The following is a 27,153-nucleotide window of genomic DNA, read 5'->3' on the forward strand; positions in this document are numbered from 1 at the left end:
GCGTGCATATCTGGTAGTTTTCAACGATCCCGAAGTCTCTGAGAAATGACGGTCATTGAGAATGAGATTGCTTCTAGTCTCTAGGGAAGTCATGATTTGAACAACCGCTCGGGAAATTGCTGTAAGTATTTACTTGTCGGGGAATAAAGTAATATCTATAAAAACATTTTTGAGCGCATAATAAGCTTTTCCTTCATTTTCTATATGATGAAGTTATAAAAGTTATTTTTCGAATTACTCTTGACGATTTTCTGCAGAAGAGGTTAATAGTATTGGAGTGTGTTGTTGCTTTTAGAATAGACTAAAGCTACTGCTTTACTTTAAAAGCTTTTTTAATTGGTGGTTGCACATTACGTCTCGTTCTACGATATTAATTAATGTCGCATATCCAAAACTTTTGCTAGACTACTTGTCAAAAAGTCTAACAAAAAGTTATTTCTTGTATTCAGCAAATTTTACATCGTTTACTGCTCTTGTAAAAGCACCAATTTCAAGTCTGGTCTGAAGATGCCGAAAAAATTGTTAATTTCAGAATGACCGTACATTTTCGTAGTTAAAAGAGATCTCAAAATTTTTTGAATCAATATTGAATACTTTGAATGTTTTATTTTTGGCAGAGTTCAAATGCTATCTTAGATTAAAATAAAGGTTTTCCATAAAAAAATAAGGTTAGGTCGGGTAAGTTTTTTACCCCTCGTATACGGCAGATTATTCAACTAGCGTGATTCTGAATTTTTTGGCTGTGTGTAACGGGAGCATTTTGTTTATTTCGATTTTCTTTTAAACATGTTGGGTTGTATTACGACCGCGAAAATCGTCGGGCGAAACGAAGACCATTTTTTTTAACCAAATTGCTAAGTGCTAATTCTGCGAAGAAGAATTAACCGCTTTAATCGCAGATATTGTGCCTTCTATTATTATTGGAGACTCGAGAAATATTAGTACGCGCGTAACTGTTCGAGGTACATCCGTTTTGTATGTCAGGTTACTTACAACAAACTGAGATTTAAACGTGCTTCAAGACAGCCCACATATTCATGAATGTTGTTAGACATTTCAAGTGAAAACTTATATATCTGGGTCGAACCGCATGCCAAATTTGTCGATTTCCAGCATATAAAGAATTTCACATACCAACAAATACTAACCTTGACCTAGGGCAATTTTGGCACCCCTTAAAATTTGTAATTTTTCTGAAAATTCGTGTTTGTCGTTTCGGTGTACCTTTCTGTAGGGTATAGCAGGGAAGGCAGATGATTCATATATCTCTTCTATCTTAATTTTTCTTTTCCAGTAATTGGATAAGGCGGTGATTCAGGATTTTAGTAAATGCTTTATTGTAATTCAAGAAACAAAAGTACATTAGCTGGCTCACATCCCTGTATTGTAACGGGCGTTGATTGTTTTTAATTTGGAGTAATTACTTGTTGCTCCCTGCATTGTATTTAAAGGAAAAATATAAACAAAATTCATATGGTATCGTTAAGTTTCTATTTTTATCATGCGATTATATTAGGTCAAAGGGCGCAAATATGTGTAGGTTTGTAGCTACAGTGCATGGAGACGAGTTCTAACACTCGAAGAAGAGTGTCAGCGCTGATGGTGTTTACATCAAGTGTTGATTAAACTGCGTACGAAATATTTTCAATCTACGTGAATTTTATTTAGAAGAGCTGAGCAGTTCGATCCACGAACCAGATCTGCAGGCGTGGATGGCACGCAGTTAAAACCCTATGGAGACAATCAACGTTGAATGACCTATATTTCGTGCGTCTTTTTGGACGTTTATTTGATGACTCGGATTTGCTGTTTAGAATTACTTGTTGCGTTATTTGCTAATGTAACATTTAATAAGCTGGCTAATAGGGATATTTTTGAGTTTAGTAACGGTTTAAGCTTTTGTTCTTTTTTGAGAGAGTGCCATTGTTTAATTATAATTTCAACTTCTCGTGCTCGTCCAGAGTTCGTGTGTTTTGTCTGATTTTTAGGAATATTGGCTTTTTTTTTATTGCCTTTTATAGTGGGCGGAGTGTTAGCAATTTGCTACTCTTCCCACTCAACCCACTATACAATCACAAACAGCCATGCCTTACCTGGGATTCGAACCCAGGACACTTGTAGCCAAAGTTAGAGTTACTAACGTAAGCTCATCTGAGCTAGGCAGCAGAGTTGGACTGGGTCAACTGGGTCACCTGGGTCACTAAATTAAACTGGGTCGCTGGGTCACGTCATACTCTTTTCAGTTAGACCCAGTGACCCAACTTGACCCAGTGACCCAGTTTGACCCAATTTCACCCGGGGACCCAATTCGACCCAGTCACCTAGTTTGATCGAATAACGCAGTTAAGTCAGTGCCCTCGGTTCAAGTGTACAGATTATGAAATAAATGAAATGCTGGTTTGTTGAAAATAATACTCGATTGCTTGACAACTGCCATTTCTGTGATGTTTGCTTTAATACTGCCGTAAAAAACTTTCCATGTCCCGAATTGTATTAGAATAATGTTATTTCTTTGCTTCAGGGCTTACCAGTTTGCTTACAGGTGTTCATTCACATTTAATTTTTTTCTACTAGTTAGCTTAATCCAAATAAATCTTTTCTCTAAATACTTTCATTCACTACTTGACTACAAACTATAAACAAATGCATTTGATTTTTTTAGGTATTAGTTCTCTTGAATGAAATTATTATATTGCCGAATATTATTGAGGAAGTTTTTTTTTAAATTAAAAGTTACTTGAAATTGTTTTGGATGATACCTAACAATAATTTAATTACTGGGCCACCGGGTCAAGACGGGTCACTGAGTAAAGCTGGGTCAAGATGGGTCACTGGGTCAAGCTGGGTCACCGGGTCAAGCTGGGTCACCAGGTCAAACTGGGTCAAGCTGGGTCACCGGGTCAAGCTGGGTCAAGCTGGGTCACCGGGTCAAGCTGGGTCACCGGGTCAAGCTGGGTCAACTGGGTCACTGGGTCACCGGGTCACTCTATGCTTGACCCAGCCCAACTCTGCTAGGCAGGTCGGCAATGAAAGTAAATACCAGACAAGATATAGGATCTTCTACTTTCCATGAGTTGCAGGATCTCATTCGCCATCCAATATAATATAACACAATATTGATATAAAATCATAATATGGAACTCATAAATCAATTGCTTTTTAATGGTGGTAGCTAAATTCGATTTATGATATACTGTTTAGGTCACAATCGATATTATTAATTAATTTCTTCACGGATTCTGCATTTGGTAAACTTTGCTCGTAAATGAATATTAAAGCTCATTCACGAAACCGTAAACGCGTAATTATTCACTACCAATCAACACGTAATGCCCTTTCTATCATTAACTTTCCCCAGAATACACCATTCTATAAATTACTTTTGTTTATTTAACGTAGGTATCTAATGCAAAGTGTTGAGATTAGAGACGCATGACTTAGACCTAACTTCGGCTGTTGTTGTACCCATTGCATTCCTTACGAACACCAGAAAGGCGAATTTATCACGTACGGCACAACTACACAAACTATGGTAATTTTGGGTTGAAAGTTGGTTTTGTAAGGTGTAACAATGGTCTTTGTGCGCGCGTAAATACAGGAATGTGTGGCAAAACTACTCGGGTCGCCTGTATAAATAAATTAGCCGTTTGATTACCACGCATAAGCCGTACAACTACCGTGCAATTTGTTTTAAAGGTGAATGGTAATTATCTGGGATCCTCTCTAACCGAACGGTTCATTAAATCTCGATTTATATATGCGCCGCACGCATGTTTTCCAAAATTGCGTACAGGCCGGAGGCCCCTTTGTGTAAAGCGATATGGCAATGATTGATGGTATGTTTATTAGCTTACACATATCGCCGTGACCCAATTGGCAATTTAAACTAAGAGTAGTGAGTATGGTCGTTTGAGTTAAATTAGCCATCTTAACTACAATTCCGGATTCGATTGACTAGAGGCGAAATTGGGCAAGTTTGCCAAGAAAAGGAAATTTACTTTCTTCGACTGTTCATTTTCATTATTCATTATTTCGATTTTATCTGTGTTCTTGTTACACTTGTAAGAGGAAGCGGTGCTCCCTAACGCTTTTACCTCGGCGTTTATTCTACTTTTAGGTTGGAAGTTTTAATTAAATTTCGCCCACATTTTAATGTAGGTACTCAATGCTTATAAACACTTTATTGTATAAAAGTATACTTTTTATGGGTTTACGAGAAAGGGAAATTTCTTATTTGCGAAATTTTATACTTTTAGTGTAGTCGTCATAAAATATAAGAGTTTTCCGAGTGTTGTCAATGCGGCGTACAACCTCAAAAGATAATTAAGTCAAAAGGCAAGATACCAAGCTTGCCGTTTCTGTACGGTGACGTATCTCGGCTATTATTAAATGAACTTACTCTTTTTCCAATTTGAGACTGTCATTTTCAAAGTTTTTGATTATTTACGAATAAACACAGAATTAAGTAGTTTGTGTCATTTGAATTTGTTATTTTTTCTTTTAGAGTTTGTAATTGAGTATTATTTTTTTGTTTGGGCTCTCTTGTTATTGTAATTCATTCAATTTAGTTAAAATGCTTTAATGTAGGCCAGGATGTAGGCACATCTGGTTGTTTGCGATAAGAAGTTTTGATATCGAACGTGCTCTTATTGCGTATACGTTTCTTTACGCTATTCGGTTAGTCCCGCCCGATTTGGTCAGTTGAAGACGTAGTTTGTCTTTATTATATTTAATTCTGTGACGAAGCAAGTTAACAAAAGTTGCGTGAGAAAATCAGGTTCTCTTATTATTACAGTTAAAAGTTTGTACCGTCCGAACATTCAGCGGCAATTCGTCATTTCATTCATCAAGTTAATGTTTATTAATAAAGTTTTGTGTGTTGAAGAACAGTGAAGTTCAGAAGCTGTCGGCATTAGCGTGTGAAGTTAAGTGCGCCTTGTTATCGCAAACCTTTGTACGACCAGATTATTAAAAATTATTGAAAGAGAAAAAAGATTTTCTTATTTTAGTTTTCGAACGCCTGTGTGCGGGGTCTTTTGTGTAAGCAAGCTTTGTCAACTTTTATTTCTTTCAAGAATTTTGTTTTAATTTGTCATTTCATGTGTTTCGGAATAAATTTTTGTCATTGTCAACTAATTATGTTTATTCGAATCGTCAGGATATATTTTCATGTCAGATTTTTTTCTCGTTCCCAACAGATTGTCATATTCTAAATTTCAATTTTGCTTTGGTTTCAGCTAACTGGACAGGTGTTTTGTGGGTGGTGTAGGGCCGCACGCCATTTCACTCGCTAATATAATAGGGATACATAGGTATAGGGGAGAATTTAAATTGATTTTGGTAGGTGAATACTTTTAAGGGTGGTTAATTTTAGGGAAATTTTCATATGTACCACTTCACGCGAATGGTGAACTCGAGTAGGTTTAAAGTTATATCAGAATATATGAGATACTTAATGCTTAACGGGTAACCGCAACATACAGGCATTATCAGTTGACACGAGTCTTCCATTGCGTTGGGCCCGTTTTGATTTTCTTTACCGGCACACATTCCAGAGAAGTATAGTAAACTACAAACAACAGAAAACTGGTGATAACTTTTGCGAAGAAGAATCATAGCCGTTCTTATAGCGGCGAGCGTACTTTTACTAGTACTAATGAATTATACCGGGTGGAGCAGAGCAAATATAAATTTTATTCTTAAAACATTATAAAGAACAACATTGGAAATTTATGTTTACTTAGTGTTAGAAAGTTTGTCAGGCACGAGGGGGAAATCGCAAATGGAATTTGGTACACCATACATCCATTTGGTGTGTAAATCTAGGGATATCCACCGAACATCTTCGGATATCCTCTGGATATCAGCGGATCTCCATGGCCATCCTCGGATCTCTATGGACATCCTCGGATCTCCATGGACATCCTTGGATCTCCATGGATATTCTGGGATCTCCATGGACATCCTTGTACATCCCATATGTCTTTGGAAATCCGCCGAAACCTTACCATTCGAAATCTGTTGCAATCGTACTAAAATGCACTGGAGTTTCCGGTTCTCTGCATAGTTTTTTTTAGCGCATTTTTGCGAATTTATTTGTAAAAAGGTAGCTTTTCATCTCACTTTGGCCGGTTGGCGGGCAGCAAATGCGAGCCCGTAGAAGTACGCTTGTAGAAAGACGAGGAGTGTACATGCACCGACCGGGGCAGTTTAGTTAACAACTTTAGGGACGGGGATACATGCTGAGGGTCGCCGGCATCTGAGCTCCATCCCTTAGCGTGATATACTAACCTGGAGATTTTCAGTTTTTTACTATTTTCCTCTATAGTTTTGGTCCGATTGTTTTCAAAGTGGTGCCGCCGGAAAGATCTTGTAAGCTCGAGCTATTAAAAGTACCCAAAATTTGAGTACTGTTTTGTGGCGGGTTTTTAGGGAAACATTGCGGGTGAACGGGATGTCGGAAGTGGGTACCGACAAAGGGAATATGGTACCTCCCGGCGCAGTGGCGCATCTATAAATGCCAGTCGGAGGGGGGGGATCTTACTGATGGTGGAGTGAAAACTACAAACGCAACTGGTGGGTGCACGGGACCCCGGAAAAGGCATGTTATTAATTTATTATATTACATATATATTGGTCAGTTATACTCTATGAAATTGAATTTTGTCAATTTTATTCCTGAGTTTAAAACGCTGTAGTTCCGAAACTGTTGGTCGCAGCAAAACATGTTATATGGTAAAGCCGAGGGTAAATCTGAAAAGAATTCAATAATGAATAAATTTTATAAGAGCTATTTTTCCGATATAGGCATCCGTTTGGAAGATATGGAGGAATTTATGATTTTGGCCGCCATTTTTTTCAAGATGGAGTCTGGTCTGTGCCAAATTACAAAACTGTCTGACCTTTTGCATGGTCAAATGTCTATACTGACTAGACTATCTACGTCATTTCAAAATTTGACATGAATTCTTGAGCACCCTGTATACACTTTTTGAGCAGTTGTCTCATTTTCTTTCTAAAAGACAATGTTTCGAAACATTGTGTTACGTACAAGGCAACAAGCGTCCTCTTCAATCTTCAGAACCCTGTCGAATGCACAGTAATCATTCCTCGATGCTTTTATCTAGGATCAAGCTGACCGGCAACACAGATTAACGGGCAGATTCAGGAAGACATTGAAGGACTTTGGAATTTTCCCCAAGCGTTTCGAAAGCTGAAATGCATGTGATCAATATATTACTGTAGATGAGAACAATTGCACGATCGACGCGGTGAAATTTGATGTGTTCTTATTTGCGACTATCATTGTAGGCTGCCCCAGGCCCCAGGACACTAAAAATTTATACAAACCTCAAAATTGACGATATTGACGATAGGTTATAGCGACGTTTGATAGAAATTGTCATTCTCTTCATTGGTCAATAAAATGGCTACAATTTACTCACAATGGTCTTGTCCAAACTTCCACTCTGATAGTTTTCTTTCCAACACTAATTTTTTACATGATAGAAAACTTGCGTCCAAAAAATGTAGGCTAAATTATTCGTGACAACTTCGACGCAAAACAACCCCTTCGCACGTTCATTCATAATTAATAATCAAATACCATCGAACTATCTCAATTATTTATCGCCAATTATGCCGGGTCAAAAGTAAAAGTGCTTTAGAACGGCGAAATAGTTTTCAAACGTCCTATTTTACCAATAAACCAATCTACGAGAAAATTAAATGCACACACTCTATGAACATTTACGGCGTAATTTATACGTTGAAAAGGAAACTTTCCCAAAGAAGCGTGTTCATTAAAAGAGAATAAAGTTTAAAAAGACCACTCGGGGAGCACCTGATCTTAAATTAATAGTGTGGTAAACATAGATTGTAAGGGTTAATGTAATTTACGAAGTTTCTGAAGTCCCGAGGTAGTTTGTTTAGTTTTATATATGCGCCAAAGAGAACTACCCTAATGGTGATTGCGCAGAACACGGATGCGCATTCGGACGTAATGTAGTCAAACGTTTCTTATCGTCAATCATAAACTACAACGTATTGATTAGGTAAGGGTGAGGAGATTTCACTACAGCGAACTGAGATTTTAAAAACATAAAGCTGGTTAACCATAGAATGTGTCGCTGATAAATTATACGGGCACTAATGAAAATGTCGTCTGATGTTTCCTTTTTTATAATTTACATATATTTTGTATTACCTATCTACTATGTTAAATGGGTATTCAAGCTGACGTCTCAAAATGTGTCATTAATCAGTACTTATACAAACATTTCATGTTTCTATTTATAATGTTACTGCAGCATCCATTTTTGTTGATATCGTACTTGACAGAAAGCACATAGTATGTTTTTGACAGTTTTTTTAGTAGGGATGGAACACTTGTAAGAATACAGGCCACATACCCAAGGTGTGGTTACAGTTATTTATCACCCCCGTGACCGTCTCATTCACGATGGAAATGTTAGTTTACAAACAACAAATCCATATACACATCAAACTTTAAACAATTCGATAATTTCTAAATATTTAAAATAATGATCAAAATTTATAAATTCATCCTGTAATCAAAACAGAAACAAAAATTGAGCAAACATTTACAACAAAAATGAACGCGGTTTCGAACAATAAAAGTTAACAGTATCAAACACGTGATTCTCCATTACGGTTATAACAAGTCAATTTCAAAAACAAAGATTAAAAATTATAAAACAAAGGTAAAATGTTGCATCACAAAATACAAACAAATTATTAAAAAATGCAAAGATTACTACCTGCATTAAATAACATCAAACGTAAACTAAACGAAGCTTTCTCGCTAAGATTTAAAGCAAAATTATTCCGTTCTTACAAAATCTTTGCAAGCGAGTCATACACAACTTTTATCGTCGTGTATAATACAAAACTTTTTACAAAATATTTTATAGCCGAAGCCACATAAATCATTGTAAAGCTTCTGACAATTCTGAATTTAATTTATACCTCAAAAATAGTAAGTTTAGGTTTTACCGACGCAGTCGTTTACATAGAAACGGCATTGTCATATGTTCTAAACGTAATTTTATATCGTCCTCCGCGTGAGATTTGAAATAAGAATGACAGATGCAATTAGAATGCATAATCATCTGTTTTACTTCTACCTAGCGGTTAAAGGGATCACTTTCTCTAGCCTTAAGGTTAAAGATCGACTTAGCCTACTCATTCAAACTCAATTTAATAAATAATTTTTATTCGACCTCCGAACAATAGGGATCGCTATATTTGCCAGAAACCGATTTTTTACCCGCGCGATATCAATGTAGACTGCAATAAATGTAATAAAGCAATTACACCACTATACAAGGTACAAAAATCCAGTCCGCTGGGGAAACTGTACAAACGACTAGAATGAGTGGACTATAAGTGATTTTGTATTTATACAGGGTGTAACAATTAAGTATGAAGACAGAGTGTGGCACCCGCACATTTTTTTCCAAATGAACTGAAGGACCAAAATGTTTCGTTTGACAGTTACGCCTTCAGGTTCCTAAAATTTACATTTATTCCGTAATTGGGAATTTGGTAATTTCCCAGAACTCGTAACACGGAGGATGGAATTAACGGATTACCTTTTCTATTTTTGCAAACACTTTTCCAACATTCCTAACCCAAGATATCGCACACATAAACGGAAATTCAAAAAAATTCAGATCAACACAATATATTCACTAAACACCCTAGAGCCCTAGATGATAATGCACAACAAAATGTTGTATACAGGTGGTTCCAAAAAGTTACTCCGCAGTTTCTCAAAAATGTATGTAAATTTGTATATCATTTTTTTTACGAAAACTTGTTAAGCGTATAAAATGGTAATATCAACAAAACAATTGTACATATAACTTTTTGATGCGAATCGCAGCGAATTTTCTAGAGCGATATCAAGGCGCCATCAAGTCGATTAGGATTAGTCACCGGCGATAAGGAATGAATGCGGATGTGACGCATTCTTTTCATGAAATATTTTTGTCTGTCCAAGATAAAGCGTCTTTCATTTTCAAGAAAATTTCTTTTTAGTTTTCAATAGTCAGAAATGCCAAATAGGAATGATCAGAAAGGTAACATGAATATATATCCGACTTTTTGGACAAAAGGACGCGACATTATTTTGTTTATCGATCGGCTCTTTATTATTCCTCACCCGCGCACTTTAATTTACTCAAACTCTTGTTCTGACACTGACACTTAAACAGGTGCGAGTCTACCATTTTGAGATTCGATTACGTCAATTCTACACCTCAAATTTGCCAAAACCTTATTGGTTCGAAGTACGAAAACCGAAACGATTGTGTTGGACCACGAATCGCAAAGGGTAAAAAATTAGGTTACAGCTGCTCCAATTACGCATACTCGCATTGTTTCTTGTACACAACAAAAGATCCTTTTGTCTACGGTGTATACACACGGGTAGTTTTGCTCAGTACGGCGTAAATCAAATCGAACGAACGCATTAAACGTACTGCAAATAACAACACACTTATAGAGAGCCAAAATCTAAAAGCTACACTAACAGAGAAACCACGTCGAACAATTGGGATGATACTTGGCTGTTCTCAGGGGCTATTTTATAAAGATCTCCGCATATTACGGGCTTTGAGTGTGTTGCTATCCTACAAATGACATAGAATGGTAATGGAAAAGCGCTCGACTCGACATCTACATTGCGCAATTCTATATTATGTCTAGTTCAAGTATGGGAAGTTCTGCTTATATTATATCCACTGAAAATCGGACAATTGAAGGGATTTTGAGTAGAACATGCACACAAATTGCACTGAATTGATTGCTCGGCATCTGTTACAAGTCTGGGATAAAATTGTAATTTCAGATAAATGGTTGCCGCATCCAGAGCGAACTCATTTGTTAGTAATTTTGTCAGTAGAAAAAAAACTATTCAAATGTTTTACAAAGAAATTCGAAATAATAGTCGAAGTCGCAGTGGTTCCGCATTGTGTTTTATTAGTATTTCGTATAATAAATGTAGATTTCTATTATTTTTGTGAGGATTAGGGGAATACTAGTAGTGCCACGAAATGAACGGTAGACAGAAGTGCGCACATGCCAAATTGAGTGTGAATAATCAATTCAATGTTATCGATTTAATTTAGTTATGTAGTCATTTGGTCAACACCGGTATTGCCTGTGAAAGTTATTGGCGGCCCTCTGACGGGCGATACCGAGAGATTAATGGCTTTTACGTGACCAAACGATTGATTCAGAATTGCTCATAATCATGCCACGGCGCGGTGTTATTTCTAGAACCATTATCCGCCATTTTGTAGGTGTTTCTTGGGGAATTAAGAAAGTGAGGATTAGAAGAGAGAGAGTTTTTGGGATATACTAAGCGATAAGCAGCCGGCGGGAAGCCGCGTTAGGCTCGGGATACGCAAGGAGCTGTCATGCAGTACAGTTCGCAAGCGTGAATTATTAGTTGGGTAGCAGGGACATAGTACAGTTAAAGGAGGTTCAAGCCTAAATTGGGTGAATTGTCAGCCGCTATGAATACAGTACAGATAATAAAAAATTATCGATAATCGATATATCCATATGAAAAATGCAACAAAGTAATATGAGTAGCATTCCTACACGACATTGGCTTTTTGATCATGGTAAAATGTAAAATTGGTTTGTGTTTTGTAGTGTGAGATAAATTAATAAAAACACGAATTTTGGTTGAGATATCGTTGATTTTGATATATGGATGTTACTACAAACTACCCTTATTTTGCAGAATAGAATTCGTTGTTGGAAAATGTCGCATTTTCAAATAAAATAAAATGAAGTCACATCGTGCTAAGAATAGACTCCTTGCTTGAGTTCTCAATAACTTTTCCTTTCACTTACATATCCCCTTTTTTCTGCCCTTAAAGTCTCGGTAATGGATTGTATACACAGTTATAAGAAAGATGCAATTACCTTATTTTACTGGTTTACTCAACTTTTCTGTGTCCCCGGTTCGATTTCAGGACAATTTTACTATCGTGTTTTCTCAAGCTAATCACTCTTGGAACATTTCGAATGAAAAAATCGGTACCCCTTTAAAGAAGACGAATTGTTGACAAGTTCAAATTCGCGCGTTATGCGTATTACTCGATTGCATTCGCTTAGACAGAAACCACGACATCGGCAATTTTTGCTAATCTTTGGCAGAATTCTCGGGGCAAGCAGTTCTAATGCTGTGATACGAAGCGAATCCAACTCATCAGAAACGGACACGTATAACCCATTAATTCTGCCTAATCTCTCGCCAGACTGGTGTGACCCACTTTCTCATACAATTAATCGAATAGTACCGTATCCGGACCATTGACTTAAAAAACAATAGAGCGACCAATTTTATTGAGAAACCATTGACACAAAAAAAACAATCCTTAAAACCGCACAATCTTAAAACAACTGAGCTTTAAACTCTTAATTTGAAACTGAAACAGTGCCGATAATCATGTTATTCTTTGCAAAATCATCCAATCCTAATACGGCTTTTAGTATTTCATTTGGGAATCAACCTTAATGAAATTTACAACGTACTTCTTAGGCAATAATTCCCTAACTCGCTCTAGGAGGGGGGGGGGGGGGTGTTACGTGTAACCCACACTTTAATTTATTCTACTTGTTGTCAACTACAAGACGCTTGACCTGAGGATGGTTTTTTAACCGAAATCGATCGCCATAGAAAAAATAATAAAACGTTACTATAATTTGATTTATTTATTACGTGTAAACGATTATTGCGTTTAATTGTATCAGGTGGTGTATTTTTTCTTGAAGAAAGATTATTTCCTAGAATTGTTAAATCTAGGGCAATTTTCGTTATCAATTTATTTAAGTGACAGTTCTGATTTAATTTGTGGTCACTTTAATTATTTTTGTAAAAGGTTGGTGTAATTTATTAGCGATAAAAATGCATTTTAATGGGCAAAAATCTGCGCGTTTTTCGTAGAAATTGTTATCTAAGATAAGACAATGCTGCGTAAAATTTTGATACCAAGGTGACTGCAGGAGCGGGAGAAACGAAGTTTTGATTGCTTGTCGTGTTGCTACGTTCCGTTAATTGGAGGAAGTTTTTTTCGAAATTTGGAAGTAAGAAGACACGTTACATACTGAAGTTGGCGTAAGAAAGGGACCTTTTCGCTAATTTCGATGAAAGCTTAGTAGGCGCGCGTCCTGCATTCAGTTTCGTATTGATCGTCAAGTAAAATTCATCAGGAAATCAGCCGAGTGTGAGTGAAAGTTTTAAGAAGACGTATTTAAAAGTTGTGTGTAACAGTTTTTATGAAGTTGTCATCGTTTCTTCTATCGTATGTTCGGCCAGCCAGTGTAAGTCAATTGAGTAAAATTACGTTACTGTGACCTGAAGAGAAGTTAAGTGTAAGGAAAGTAAGTGTAATACGATATGTTTTGTTAAGTGCGTTGTTCTCGCGCATTTAGTGTTTTTTTTGCACATTATTTTGTTTAATTGTAATCGAACGCTTATGCGAGGTGTGTAAACGGACCTTGTTGTAAGTCCATTTTGATTATTGGAATATTATGGTTAGTTTAATTTGTGTGCTTAGAATAAATTTTGTTTGTGTGAATTCATGTAAATCGTGTATTTATTCGAACCCTTTAACGATCCAGATAAATGTTTCATGCAAAATTGTGATTAATTTTTTTGATCCGTACCCAAAGTCACATTATTAAGACTTAAACACACTTGGTATAGGGTGAGTGTGCTGCCAATTCTGTATGCGTTTCAATTCATGTTTTTGTTGATATCCAGTGCGGTGCGTAAATGTTGATTTTTCTCTGTATAATGCCTGTAACGGTCCGCGTTTTTATTACAGGTGAATTGCGTGTTCATGTCTACAGCTATAAGAAAAGTACACGATTATTTTTAACTTACAATGGTTTTATTAGCTATTGTGCATCAAACTCAAAACTGCAAATATCCAGTAATGCATCGTAAATTTATTCTGAATGCATTTCTGGAACATATTTCCAAGGAGAGTAATGTGAACTAGCTCTTATTTTGACACAAAAATACCACATCAGGAGCTTTATGGTTAAGGTAACGTGTTCGTGTCGAAGTACATTTTCCTCCTGCTTTTCATGTCCATATTTATTTTATCTTTATCAATCTTTCCGGTTGTACTTGAATGGATGCATTCTTTTGTAGCACTCCCCCAATATTTGCACAACCAGGCAAATGCCAAATTGTAATGTGTCCTATAATCCCGATTTTTGCCAATTCTAACCTTACATGAAACGAGAAGCGTGATATAATTTTATTTAGCAAGTCTCTTCAAATTGTATCCCGACCGATCCGAGAATGAGAGGGGGTGTTCGCCCTCACGCAGCATCAGCTTTGCAACCATATTCTCCCTTCATAAAAATTATTGGCAATAATTCGCATACACAAAACGATTTCGGGAGATAAACTCCAAAAAGCGGAATTTAAATTATTTCTGCCGAGTGATCATCTTAAAGGGAACAACAAAATTTGTCCTAGATAGAACACGAATTCAACATTTGACTGCCTACCCCATATTTGACCCCATTAACTTTTAGAGACACAATCTACCTTCCACACAGAAATGCCACCTACGCATATTTTTTGAATTAATAAAACGTGGGTGTCGTGTTCTGTAAGTGCTTCAAACTTTTCTTATAATTTAAGTATTCATAACTAATTTTTTTACGATTTTTCGACAAAACGCTTTGAGAATAAAGTAAATTTAGACTGCGGCGCAGCAAGGCTTCAATGATCGATTTCACTTGAGGTGGGGGTGTCGGCGTCGCAACGAGCCCAGCATTCGAACCAGCGCCGTAATACAGAGCATCCCCTATGTACTTTTTCCTTATACATCGCACGTACCCTTTCACTAGTTTCCACCACATGTAAACACAAACCTTAAAATTCTCTTCATGAACTATAGACCTTACATATTCGATGTTAATACAGGGTGATTACAAAACTTTGTTTTTTTCACGAACTGTGAGTGATGTGAGGTTTTGTGGTGTCCATGCTGCTTATATCGTTATATTTTCATCTCCCGTGCCCTTTTAGACCTGGTAGTAATAGATAGTTTCTCACATGGCCGAAAACGAAATTGCACAGGTAAATGCTCAATTCTCTATTGATGTTTTGTGTTAACTCTGGAAAATGTTTTCGATTATAAAAGCATTGGGTTTACACCTGAATGATTTTTTTCATATTCTATACCGCCCTAAGTGAAATATATGCGATGCTCCGATACGTGTCATTTTTTTAGTTATGCAATATACCTAATACAGTACATAGTTCCACTCCGACAACCAGCAATCGTTCTATATATTTTTGATTATCATACTTTTAGCTTACTGTTCCCATGGTAACAATACAACAGAAACCTCTAGTTGTGTGGCCAGATCCGAGAGAAAAAACACATCTTGGCAGGAATCCCATCCTGCGCATTTACTGTATTTTTAATTTCCCGCAAATCTATCTGCATCAAGTAGGAATACAAAATTTGTTAATGTAGATCATTTAGAACGTTTCCCATATTTTTGCACGTAATTGCAATTACCAAGAGAAATATCCGTTCACAGTGTGTAAATAATAACAATGCCGTGCAGATGTCGCTTTTTGAATTAAAAATAATTGCCGCGTGAATCTGAAATGGCCGATAAGTACGTACAGTTTTTTCGCGTAATTGATAGAAGTTTTCAGGTTTATGGGAAAATTTGAGCACGCGTAAGTTGAAGAGCTCTCCACGTTTTTCGCAAAATGCTTTTCACGTGAATTTTGATGTTTACTTTATATTGGAATATTATTTTAGCGGAAAAAAAATTACTTCGAAATGTCCATATATTTACATATAGGTACTCTTAAACCTGATTGTTATTCCGTAACATGAATTTGAATCTGTGATGGATAAAAATCACGATGTTTTTTTTTAATTTTGTTGAAACTCGAATTTATTCTTAATGTGTACCATAATAATTATTTTTATTTTTGCAGGTAGGTGTTCTTTGGATCGCTTCGTCAGTAAGGCAAGTTATTATTAATTAGACAATTTCAACAGTTAGACCAAATTTGTAGCCGTCAATAGTAAGTTTATTGCAAATGTAAAGTATATAAACAGAGCCAAAGTGTGGGTTTAGCGGCTGCGGCGCCTCACCTCGCCTCTTACGCTCACACTATCATACGCGGTAAAATCTGGAAACACGCTGTTCTTCTTAGGTCCGTTGCAATGCACGTTCGCACGTCAATACATACATTCATTCCCACTTCTAGAGCCAGCACGAGTTACTTAATCATGAGATAACCGAACTCAGGCTTAAACCGCGCCAAAGAAACTGTGGTGAAACAAGCCCCACGTTTTACGCTAAATTATGTAACAGCCATATAATCTGGCTCCGATAGCTGTGCGTGAAGAGAGTGGGGATGATCCAATCCGTGTCCTCTCAGTTCGTAGTCTACTGCTCGAACAACTACGCCCATCACAAAAATGCGCCAAAAGTTTATCCGGTTTCTACTAATATTCAAATGTGCTCGCCAGGGACGATTGCGTCTTCTACTGATCCCATTATACTGATGGCTCACAAATTATGCAATATACCGGGTGTTCTAGGGTTGCTTACTACACATACTACTAACTAATTATAGTTAACGTCACTACATTTATAGGAAATGCTCAAAACATTTGCCGTTTACAATTTAGTAATGACCTATTTCAATCATGAAAGCCTCCAACGGCATTTTGGGTAACTTGGAAGCGTTGCCTGCATCTCGTCCATAATGCGCACCTGCAATTCGTGAATGTTTTGTGTAATTTTTTTTTCTTTCTAAAAACAGACACTTTGTTATGGGTATTTTTATCGTTCATTTTTGAGCAAATTAGATCTTCTGGTTTTTCATTGTTCGGCGCATGGTTTTCCCTTCAAAAAATAAAAATCGTTTATTTAAAACGAAATGGGCATCGCGTTTAGTACCAAAATTATACTCAGTTATTCAAAGTTATTATTATGTTTCATATGAAATAATCATAGGAAATCATAGGAAATGCGAGATATGGTTGAGTGTTACTTTTTGTACGATAATAATGCCGTTTTAGCGTCCCTACAATAATTCGAACGCTGCTTTGATCGCTGCGAGTCTTCTCTACCCACCTTTAAGATATGATAATTTTAATTTTGGAGAGTATGGTTTCTATCCGTTATGCAAATGACTCTGCAAAAGGTGTTAATCAAGAGATAAGAGTGTAACGAGAGTATTTAGGTTTGGATTTCTGAATTTTTGTCGCATAAATAAGTAAATTAGAATTTGTAAAGTTGTAAAAGTGTCTTGCCAAACGAATTTTGGTCATGATGATGTATAGAATTTAACTGGTTGGTTGCGGTCAACTAAATATGTGTCATTTCGTCATTTGTAATTAGTCATGTTCAATGTGTTATTGTTCATTAATTACTTGAGGCGTCAAGATAACGGTGATCGGTTGCAAATTCAGTCTTTTTTTATGGAGATATAGTATTACATTAGTAAACTCATCATGAGATAAAGTCACTGTGGAGGCTTTTTGAGTCAGCTTGTTTTGGGAAAGAGATGGGAATGATTAACGACCTTTAAAGACATTTGAGATCGGTAGTAAGAAAGACACTAACCAATAGACAACATTAGCCATTAGGTATTATAATTTTGATAGGTAATCCGCCATTTGCGAGTCTGAGAAACAACTCGGTAATTACGGAGGGTATCATTCGGTTTTGAAAAAATGAACAGATGAAGTGTCTCAGTAATTGAGGCGAGATCGCATGAATTCGATGAAAAGGGAATTTAGATATTCGGCGTGAAAAATTTGAATTAGTTGTCTTGTTTCCGAACCATAGTTTCGAATCATAAGGGCAGTTCGGGAAATGTAAATTTTACGGCAAAATAAATTTGCAAAAAATGCCCTAAAAACGAAAAAATGATTGTTTGTAATAGCTAGTTAGGGATTTTAGTATCCTTTGGTAAATGAAAAGAAATATTCTCTTGGCGTCCATTACATTACGATTTTTGAGTTAAACGAATCACGATACATTTTTATGATATAACATTTTTTAGATACCGGCAGTTTTTTTTTAATATCCCCAATCTCTATCTTAAATAATACGAAAGTTGCCGCTCCCAATCTTACTCCCGCCCGGGTCGTTATAATTTTCTTCTATACAAGTTATCTATTTATCCGTAAATGTGCGATATCTTCTCCATGCCCTCTCTGTTTTAAAAATAACCTGTTTCGCGGTTGCGACGAACTTTGTCGGGAAGTCAGCCCACAAACAGTTGCTTGAAATTAAACGGTACGTTCAAATGCAAAAATTTAAACTTAAATGACACGAAGCCAAAATGAAAAAAGATTCCCTCTAAATCGTGCTGTTATAAACTTCCAGCCGGTCGGCGTACACGAGTGATAACGTCCCAAATTAAAACTTCTTCATATCTCAAAATCAATATTAATTAAGCGCACTACTAGGCCTAATTTAATCCGACGACATTTGCTGCAACACAATTAATTAACTATGGTTAATTATACTCACTTAATAAGCCGGATTAAAATTTCCAAATTCGGTAACCCACTAAAGCTCATTGCTACATGGAATTTCGGGTTAATCGCAAAAGGTATGCGATAATGATATCGGGAGAATACCTAATTAACGGATCTGAAATCCTAAAATATTAATTTTTTCCCGATGCTTCCCCATGCCGAAAACTATCGGATGCTACAAAAATAATTTACTTATCTCTACGGGAGCGATTAGAATCTTCACAATTATGTTCGGCACCTGCCTCATTAGCGGTTAAAGTGGCTTTACAAATTTAACATTACTTTTACCTTCTATTTCGCGCTCCTAGAAAAGAAATCCGCATGTCCGGAATTACAATTTCGCGTAAGGAAGCGCCCGTTTGAGTTCATCGAAGTCCGGGTGTTCATCAATGTATTCATTAATCCTGATGTAATTCCTTGTACAAAAACGGGTGTTCCGTTACACCCGTAAGCACATCTCGAAAACGAATTACGATTAAATTTTGCAGGTGGATTCTTTATCAAATTTGTAGATCGAAGTTCGTGAATTGACAATATAGGCCAAAATATGAGGAAAACCTCCATTAGTTATGTACCGAATTGCAAAGCATTAACCATACGTACTATACTCGAAAGTCGGAAAATTCACACCACTTGCTTGAACTTGTTTGTACATTAACCAAATTACTGCAAGAAAACTTACTTTAGCACATTTTCTCTACTCCATTTTTAAGTAATTTGGAATATTTCGACCACCTTGTTAGACCCAACCCTCAAGGCGGATTCCAAACTTGTTTCCGCATTGTCACAAAATTTATTACAATTACTTAACTTCAAAATAGATTAGACCACAAAAAATCGCACTTAGTGAAATGCTGTCTTCGGGACTCCCAAACGAAACATTTCCGACCCCAGGTTAATTGGAAACGCGAATCGATCTGGTCAAATTTTCAATTATCTACAAATGATACTCTAATCAAATTTTAAGCCCTACCGAAAGTACCTACCCTAAAAAATGAACAGTTCATTTTTTTAAACAGGAAGCGATTGTTTGTTTAGCGCCGCTCTTTAAAAACCGATCTAACTTCGTACATATTTTAATTGGGCGATTTACGAGCGGAAACGCTATTTTGAAACCGCCGGGGGAGTAAAATCTCTATTTGCTCTTGTTTCTTGTTAACGGCGAACGACTGTTAAGACCGAGAGTAGGTATATTGTGACGAAGTAACGTGGCGATAGTTTTCACGCACGAAAAGTTCTAATTAATGATTGGGGTTTCGGCGAAGTAATATTGAAACAACCATTAACTAAATTCAGTTTCTGCTTGGTGCTTAAGGGTTGTAAATTTCAGTAAATAACCTTCAAAGATTCCGCCACCCGTTTTGTACGTTTCCTTTGCTTATAAATTGTTCTCTTTTTTCTAGTATTTAATTTTTGGTCCACCAAAAACAGGCTTGTATTAAATCATTTGCAAATGTCTACCATCGTAATTAGAAACTGTTTGGTAAAAGTGAATAATTACTTATCGCTCATAACTCCTATACACTATTGCGTGTCTACAACACAGGGGTGGCCGATCATGATCACAGAACAATTATTTGCTATTGTAGGAACTACTTACAAATGTTTCATTTCACGCGCATACAACCTTAAATTGACAAACAATAAAACATTTGTATTTACTTACATTGGTTAAGCCTACTATCAAATATCATGAATGACAACACCCCCTTCCTCCTTCCCCAACAAACTAATATTTGCGTATTTCAATAACAGTTCACATGTTCGTGGTTTACATATTTCATGTGAAGTTTGCATATTTGTTACAGCACATATAAACGGAAAAATCTGTTCGGGCGTATTTGGACATTAATTTTGTGATTGATATTAAATCAATATATACTTACCCTTAATTAATGTCAATAAAATAGTTCGTACATGTTCCTCTTATGTAAACGTAATGGGGAGTTGGGGACGGACTGGTCTGTAATTTATAGGGTTGTTTAAATAGGTACCAATTACCTGAAAAATTGTGATTAATATTAAATCCACCTATGCAGTGTGCCCCAGATTGCGTGGGATTGCATGGTGATTTTCTTATTATTAAAGATAGAAAATTAGTTAAATGGACAATGTTTTGCAGTTTTAGATATTTGCTTGTGAAAGTTGAAAATGTCGAATAGGTTGGACGTAATTTCAATAAAACTAAAATCGATCATTTCCTTGATTGCCTTATATTATCAAATCAAAAGTGAACGTTATACGCTTAATTTATAATTGATGTAAAAAAAATTCAAAATGGCTACTTTTGAGGAACATTTACCAACTTCCTAAAATTAAATAGGCCCCATATAGATTACTAATAGAATTTTTAATTCTCTTTTCAACGAGTTATGAATTAAGATACTAGCCGAAGTTGAAAAAAAATTTTTTTTATTTACAAGACCTTCCTCATAAAATGATACTAGCATAAGGGTTATAGGACAATTCGCTCCCGCACAATTCGCACCCGGACAATTCGCTCCTAGGAAAGTTCGCCGCCAAGGCAATTCGCTCCTAGGAAAGTTCGATCCCGGACAATTCGCACCCGGACAATACGCGCCCGAATAATTCGCTCCCAGACAATTCGCACCCGGAAAATTCGTGCCTAGAATAATTCGCTCCCGTAGAATTCTTTAACAGTGTTAGTTAGCTTTTCTAACCGCGTTAGAGAATTATAAATTCTATTATGTAATCTAAAAATCCAATATGGCGCCTATTTAACTTCAGGAAGTTGGTAAATGTTCCTCAAAAGTAGCAATCTTGAATTTTTTTGACATCAATTATAAATTAAGCACATCAAAGACAGTAACTTTTATATAAAACTTTTTTTTGTATTTTGTTATACTTTCGATGATATATGATATTTTCGAAAATGACCGGTTTTATTTTTTTTTAAATTACGTTCAACCTATTCGAGATTTTGAACTTTCGCAAGCAAATTTGAAATAATCATCTAAAACTGCAAAGCATTTTCCATTTAACTTATTCACCATCTTTAATAATAAAAAAGTTACCCATGCAACCCCACGCGATCTGGAACACACTGTACATTATTTACCTTTAAATAACGCGAGCAGTAAGTTCTAAACATACGCTTCATTTTTTTGGAACGTTTACAAAGGCACATACACAATACTGTTGCATCATATTTTGCACAAGAAATTTTTTTGAAGGCAGAAAAACGTTGTAATAAATGTTGTGTTATGTATCTACCTACACAAAAAACTACCCTCGTAGTGGTTGTTTTAGGTAAATGTAATGGAGACGGAATGGTCTAATGTGGGGTTGTTAATATATTTGGATTATTAGACCTATACAGACATAAGCTCCATTTTTTTTGGAAATAATTTTCTACATTAGTTGTTTTTTAGGCAAACGAAATGGAACGGGCTATTCCAATTTACAGTTGTTTGACTAATTAGGAACCTATATCAAATATTATGATTGAATTAAATTGACTGCTGTATAACTCACTCACCTGGGTGCACAGTATGACACACAAAAGAACAGAAATTTGTAAATGTCGTGCAAAATTTCCGATCTACTACTTATCAATATTAATGAAACTGTCACTCCACTGTTCGTCAATTAACATGATTTCGTAACTTTCGTTACTTTATTTTAACAGTTAGTTTTAAAAAAATTTTAATTTACAAATTACCACTTGGCTTGCCCAAACTAACACGCTGCGACACTGGGTTTGTAAACACACAAGCCAATTTTTTTAAAACAATGTCAAAAATTTTAATTGTAAAATGCACCCCTAATTTTTCCCTAAACTACCATCAACTATATTTAATCCGAGATTTAATCTATCCCGAAAAACCTGTTAAGTGACTCTTACAGAACAAATTAATTTTATCCCATCTGTCCAGCTGTATACATCAATCATACAAGATAATACACAATAAACACACTTGCAAATTTCATAAAATTAAATAATGCAATCAATCATGTGCGTCCATCTGGCTTCGATTATTTTAACCAAGGACGAACGCATCTGTGACGTCACTGCAATATTGCCCATTGCCTGGTTACTGTATCGGGAGCACGTTAACAGATTTTCATTATTTAATAGGATTTCCTAAATTTTTTCCAGGTTATATGTGGGCGAGTGGTCCTGGATTACAGTCCTGACAGTGTGTTTGCGAGTGGAAGTTTGAAGTGCCAGTAAGTTGTGAAATATGGCGTAGTTCTGTTAAATTACAGGGAAATTTTGTTTATTTGGTCTCCGTCGTTATCAAGCTTGGCGCATAGCGGTCTTTTTTCTGGAGTTGTAGGAATTCTACGGAAAATACTTGTGTTAAAACTGTCAGTGGAGGAAAAAAAAAGTTTTATTGGTTGAGTGGCGTATGGCAATGAGTGTTAAGTCACGGTAATGTTCGCGTCGAGCGGCTAGAATAGTTTAAGTTAACCGCCAGTAAGTTTGCATGGAGTGGTTTATAATTAATTCGTGAAAAATTCAGATTAAATCGCGGTGTAACTTGCGCCGAGCCGCGAGCAGTTAAGTTAATCACCACCAGGGTGCATTTAGATTTTGTGAGAAATTTCTCGAGAGAGGATCATACGTAGTCAGGATCAATATCAAAACAGCCTTCCGCTGAGAACAACGGAGCTATAATTGTGAAATGACCATCACACATATCTAGTAATTACAATTCGATTGTATCGCAAACCAGTATGTAATCAAACGTTATATAGAGCAGTCGTTGAAAATAAAAGATTACCTTTGAAATCTGATTGTAACGGCCTTTTGAATTCGGAAGGGCGGTTTTCTGCTTTATCTGTAACAGATAACACACACAAACAAACAAGAGCGATAGTGAATAGCGCGGCACATAAATATTGCGGTGGCAATGTCTAAGGACTGATACTAGGGTAAATCGAATACTAAAACCGAAACAATAAATCAAATGACTGTAGTAACAGAAACAAAATTTTAATCGATAACGAATTTTCCGTACAAATCAGTGTATAAAAGCATGAACAAACTATTATGAATAAACAAAATACAGGTCCTATCATATAATTGAAACATTTTACATACATGATGTCCCGACTGCTATTTCCAATGCTTAAACCGAAAATTACGTTGACAACACGTAAATTTATTACTACAGGGTGAATCGCTCTCGTCTTCGGCATTATATCAACCTAGATAAACGACACCCCCTATCACAAGCACAACACTGAAATCGACCACCCACTTCAGAAGGAAGTGGCCATCTACCATAACATACGCGTGTTAAACTCGATCATAGTATGTTAACCGAGATCACCAAAATATTCAATAGGTAGGTAACAAGTAATCGAATGTAATAACATATATGTATAACCCGGAAGGGGCAAAATAGTTAAATCTAACACGCTAACGTAAGTTGTTTCTTTGTTGAGGATGGAATCCTTGCTATCATATCAGGTGCATGGTCCAGTGGCCTAATTCCAAAAAATGGCCGCTCATTATCAGTAGGCGGTAGATATGTCGAAAGACGTTGGCGCTCGCAAACAAAGGTGAGTTTATTCCAAGGTTATATCAATTCCAAAGTCGTACGTCGACAAAATGGAAGGACTTAAAGCGACTCCGAAACTGAAGCTGGTTCTTTAAATTGGTAGTTCAATCTAAGATTTGAGCCCTAAAAGAAAATCAAAAGTAACCCTCTCTGTTGATAACCAAAAATGTACATACCTCTTTAAATAAAAGAGGGTTAATTATATATGAATACAGCAATCGTCGATGGAAAACTGGATAATAAATATCAGCCGAAACGTCAAGAAAGATACACTTCAAGTACCTAGATACGTAAAATGCAAATGGCGTACTTACGGTAAACCAAAAGCAAAAAAAAGATGCAATTATATCTTTCTACGGAGTTAAGGGTGAACCCGTCCAATACTGCGGAATCAATCAATTAAATGAATTCAATTGCCAAAGATTAACAAAATATGGATGGCGGCAATTAATATTCCATGCGTATTCACTAACGAATCAGCTGTTCTTCAAACGAAATGCGGCTAGCCACGGCGCGGCGCGGCAATATGCCCGCTAAAATAGCATGGTTCAAATTCTAACAATAGATGGAGTCATCTCTTCCAAGGTTACGACTGTTACCAGGATCGTTCAATAAGTCGATATTGCTTTGTAATGAAGAAAATAAACCGTTACAGGTCATGTACCTCATCTGAACGGCGCATCAAATTGACGTCTGCAGTTTCAATATTGACGTTTTTGTTGAATAACTAATGACATTAAAATTGTTTATTCAATCCCTTTTGTTCATCTACGACCTCATTCAAGCGGGAAATCAGTTTCAGGAAAAAATCTGTCTCCGGAGTTATCGTGTTAATGGTCTCTCATTTGTATGGAATTGCCTTCTTAATATCAGCATCTTTAGTTTGATGATATCCACCATCATCCATCTTCAACTAAGATGGCGCAATAAAGTGAAAGAGGAATTGAACAAACCACATCTACATTACATTGCAATTTAATTCATGTATACGTGATCATAAGGCATTCAACTTCAATTAATGATCACTATCGTAGTCACTTTTAAATTAAATGGTCGCGCGTTCTTTTTAAGAAACATTTAACAAAAAGAGTTCTTAATTTACTTTAAAATTATTCTTTCATCATCTTTTGTTGGCACAGAAAGTAAAATGGTTAAATAAAGGGGTGCGGAGTTATCAGTTGAATGAAGAAAATTATGCAAATCAACAGCTTTCTGTTGTCGTACTTGGAAATGTAGCGGCGAAATTTTTTCCAAAAAAAAAACGACATACCAAAAATAAGGACGGCTATTATAAAAAAGTTGTAACGCGATTTTGATTTCCGCAAAATTCCCCTTTTGCTTTCGGCTCACGTTGCGGAAGGTGTTTCATACCAAAAAAATTTACATCCGAATGTTTCGGACGCTTTTAAATTGAAGCTTTTCACAAAACGTTTACAGATATATTAAAAATGTGCGAGAAAAAAATGCAAAACCGAAAACAGAAATAAAGCCGCTTTTAACAGCAAAGTTTAGCCATTCGAAAATTCTATTCCTTCAAATTCATGACACACCTTTATTGCAAAGTTCTGTTTAGTAAAACTTTTCTCCAAAAGCTTTTGTGTCTAAATACCAAGTGGCGAGCGAATCGATGATTTTGACACAAGCTTTACAGGCAATATTATGAAAAGTCTGATGAGAACTAAATTTTTAGAAAGGAAAACGCACATTGGGTTTTTTCAGCCGGCGATGTTTAATCCTCCACGAGTTAAAATCGCAAAGACAAGCATTATTGATTGCACATTGCTAATCAAGATAAGACATTACTCGTGGTTGAGTTTCAAAGGGATTACTGTTTCTTTTTCTGTACGTTACACAGATGCCACTTTTAATGTGTTTTAATGTACGGGGCGTAATTGCAATGAAATTAAAAACGAAAGTGGGGCAACAGTTTCACTGTGTTGTTCGGAATAATTTGATACTTAACTAGAAGGGTTCACATTTGATAGTTCTCGAGGCAAAAACAATGTCGACAACTAACTACGGCCCTCTGGGACTAATTTGCGTACCTACCTCGTAAAGCTTTTTGATGAAGATTTTGGTAATATGAACGATCTTTCACTTGTGAAGACTTTCACCTCAAACGAATCACTTTCAGAACTTTCACGCGAAAACCTCTCCCCTTGGAGATAATATGGCCTACCAGCCCCGCCGAGCAGTAACGTATCATTCTTGTTTGGAAGTTAACTTTTGAAGAGCGTAGACGAATGAAATTAATTTATTCCTGACATTGGTAATGGGAACATCCGATTTTTTTTCTATTTTCAAATGCTGGGTGTACATACGAATGTGCAAATTCGTAGAAACGAACAATTCGCCGCAGTTTAATTAAAAGATGTTATGTTATAAACACCGATCGGACGTGGTGTTAATTAAATTAAGGGCTTATGAGTGGATCTAAATCTGAGTAACAATTTATTGGAACTACTGGCATTGAATTTCCACCCACAACGATACCTCAACAAATTCATTGGGGTGAACGAACTAATTTCCAAACGCCGTTTGGAACGACGGTAAAGCGTCTCGGCTCGAGTTTATGACAAAATAAGGATCTGTCCCGTTTTTAATTTCATTTCGAAGCATTCGACTTGTACGTTTAAATCAAAGAAATCTCGAGGGGCTAAACGTTTATTTCCTCTCTTCCCGATGAAAGGAAATGTCGTGTAGCTATGTCAAAAAATCGCGCTTTGATCAAGTTATTCCGAGAATATTCGATTAATCTAAAATGCAACGGCAATAGCGTTTGCAAATGTAAGAAGCGTAAAATATTAGCTGTCACATAACAGTTACTTAAAATTCAGAAGCTGATAATGATAGCAGAATTTGTACGGGAGTCTCTGTAGATCCGTTGAATTTGTATGTTGAATTTTTTTAGTTGCGTATTTTAATTGTTTTGGAGTTTCTGGTTTTTTGATGAGCAGGTTAAGTCGAGTAATTTCTCTAGTGAGCGCGAGTCGGCAGAATCATCTCGTTTGCATTTTGCGTTTGTTCTTTTT

The 27,153-nt window shown here is 36.2% G+C and overlaps 1 protein-coding gene across 2 annotated transcripts in view; it reads left to right on the forward strand.

Moving 5' to 3' along the window:
• The window catches only part of LOC116178040 (transmembrane protein 47), a 77,636-nt gene that overhangs the window by 9,938 nt on the left and 40,545 nt on the right, over positions 1 to 27,153 (forward strand). Inside the window, exon 1 of one of the 2 annotated variants that reach the window (XM_031497310.1) lies at positions 14,846 to 15,142. The exons of the other annotated variant lie outside the window; for it this stretch is intronic. Coding sequence (XP_031353170.1) covers positions 15,119 to 15,142 — 24 coding nt within the window. The 5' untranslated portion in view covers positions 14,846 to 15,118. Of the gene's footprint in view, positions 1 to 14,845; positions 15,143 to 27,153 lie in introns of those variants that run through there. 2 annotated transcript variants of the gene reach the window in all.

This window comes from Photinus pyralis, unplaced genomic scaffold (genome assembly GCF_008802855.1).
Source record: "Photinus pyralis isolate 1611_PpyrPB1 unplaced genomic scaffold, Ppyr1.3 Ppyr1.4_LG8, whole genome shotgun sequence".
NCBI lineage: Eukaryota > Metazoa > Arthropoda > Insecta > Coleoptera > Lampyridae > Photinus > Photinus pyralis.